The sequence below is a fragment of the Coturnix japonica genome, unplaced genomic scaffold (genome assembly GCF_001577835.2).
Source record: "Coturnix japonica isolate 7356 unplaced genomic scaffold, Coturnix japonica 2.1 chrUnrandom566, whole genome shotgun sequence".
In the NCBI taxonomy this organism is placed as follows: Eukaryota; Metazoa; Chordata; class Aves; order Galliformes; family Phasianidae; genus Coturnix; species Coturnix japonica.
In genome coordinates, this window is record NW_015439941.1 from 25,150 (window position 1) to 27,084 (window position 1,935).

Consider the following 1,935-nt stretch of genomic DNA (forward strand, 5'->3'; position numbering starts at 1 on the left):
CCGCCCCCCGTATCCTTGTCCCCCCCCCGTATCCTTGTCTCCCCCCCCCGTATCCTTGAGCTCCGGTATATAAGGGCTGTGAGCGCACCGAGGGCACGGCGCGATGGCGGCGGTACTGACGGCGCTGCTGGCGGCGATACTGACGGTGTGCGGGGCTCAATGCCCGACCCCGGCCGATCTGAAACCGACTAACGGGACCCGGCTCTGCGCTCAGCTCTACACCGAGGACAGCGTCTATTACGATCGATGCTGCGCCGGTGACTCGTTGGCGGTACTGCCCGGTTCCGATGTGCCCTATATGCCCCCAGGGTGGGCAGGGAAGGTCTCGTCGTTGGTGGTGGGGACGAGATGTGAGCTGACCGTGTGGTCCAGGGTCGGGAAGGAAGGAAACAGCAAACGATTCACGGCTGGAGCCGTCCCGCGGCTGCAGGAGGTGAGGAGGGGGCTGTTCAGGACCTGGAATGATGCCATCAGGTCCTACTACTGCAAGTGTAATTGAGGAAGGCAATGCGGCGCTCGGGGATGCTCTGCGGGTCAGTGTGGGGCTGCAATAGTCAATGTCGGTCAATGGGAGTCAACGTCGGTCAATGGGAGTCAACATCGGTCAATGGGGCTCAACGTTGGTCAATGGGGCTCAACGTCGGTCAATGGGGGTCAACATCAGTCAATGGGGGTCAACGTCGGTCAATGGGGGTCAACGTCGGTCAATGGGGGTCAACATCAGTCAATGGGGGTCAACATCAGTCAATGGGGGTCAACGTTGGTCAATGGGGATCAACATCGGTCAATGGGGGTCAACATCAGTCAATGGGGGTCAGAACCAGTCAACGTGGGTCAATGTGAGTCAACGCCAGTCAACGTGGGTCAACATGGGGCAGAACCAGTCAACGTGGGTCAATGTGAGTTAATGCCAGTCAACATGGGTCAACATGGAGCAGAACCAGTCAACGTGGGGTCTGTGTGAGTCAACACTGAGCAGAACCAGTCAACGTGGGTCAATGTGAGTCAACGCCGGCCAATGTGGGTCAACATGGAGCAGAACCAGTCAATGTGGGTCAATGTGAGTCAACACTGAGCAGAACCAGTCAGCATGGGTCAGTGTGAGTCAACACCAGCCAACGTGGGTCAACATGGGTCAATGTGAGTCAACGCCGGTCAATGTGGGTCAACATGGAGCAGAACCAGTCAACGTGGGTCAATGTGAGACAACACCAGCCAACATAAGTCAATGTGAGTCAATGCCAGACAACACGGGTCAACATGGATCAGAACCAGTCAACGTGGGGTCTGTGTGAGTCAACACCAGCCATCAGTGCGGGTCAACATGGGTCAGAACCAGCCAATGTGGATCAACACCACTCAATGTGGGTCAACGTGAGTCTACATGCACCAAGATGGGTGAACACGGCCTCGTCCCACAGCCCAGCACATCACGAGTGGATGCAGATCACCACCAGTCTTTGCACACCCAAGTGAGCCCACGTGGAACAACGCACCCCAATGTGTCTATGGGACCAACACCAGCCCTTCTGCCTGAGCCCACGGACCCCTATCAGGTTAGCAATAAGAGGATCCAGCCCCCATAACCCCATAACCCCCCTGACCCCACACCAGCCCTGAGCGCAGCCAATAAAGCCTTGTGGATGTGCAGCTCCTGCCTTGCCTTGCCTTTATTTAGGGGGAGATAAGGCAGAGGCAGCAGCTTTAAGGGTGATCTCAGGTACATCCCCCCCCCCCAGTACCCACCATCCCATCCATGACGGTGCCCCCCCCCAAAAAACCACAGTGGGACACGGCGGCTCTCCAAAAGGACACGTGTAATCTGTTGCAAGGGGGTCCCCATAGAAGCTTTGGGGGACCTCCCAGCACCGTGGCGTTACAAAAACGACATTATAAATAGCTTTGTATTTAAAAAAACAAACGAAAACAAACCAA

The 1,935-nt window shown here is 56.3% G+C and overlaps 1 protein-coding gene across 1 annotated transcript; it reads left to right on the forward strand.

Annotated features, from left to right (window-relative positions):
* The first annotated feature begins 68 nt into the window (after window positions 1-68).
* Window positions 69-1,650, forward strand: SYCN (syncollin). The gene has a single exon (XM_015850871.2). It carries the CDS (start codon window positions 104-106, stop codon window positions 497-499), a length of 396 nt encoding a protein of 131 aa, XP_015706357.1. The 5' UTR covers window positions 69-103; the 3' UTR covers window positions 500-1,650.
* The last annotated feature ends 285 nt before the right edge of the window (window positions 1,651-1,935 follow it).

Excerpts from the sequence above, each read along its gene's own strand:
- SYCN (XM_015850871.2), top strand. The coding sequence starts at position 104 with ATGGCGGCGGTACTGACGGCGCTGCTGGCGGCGATACTGACGGTGTGC.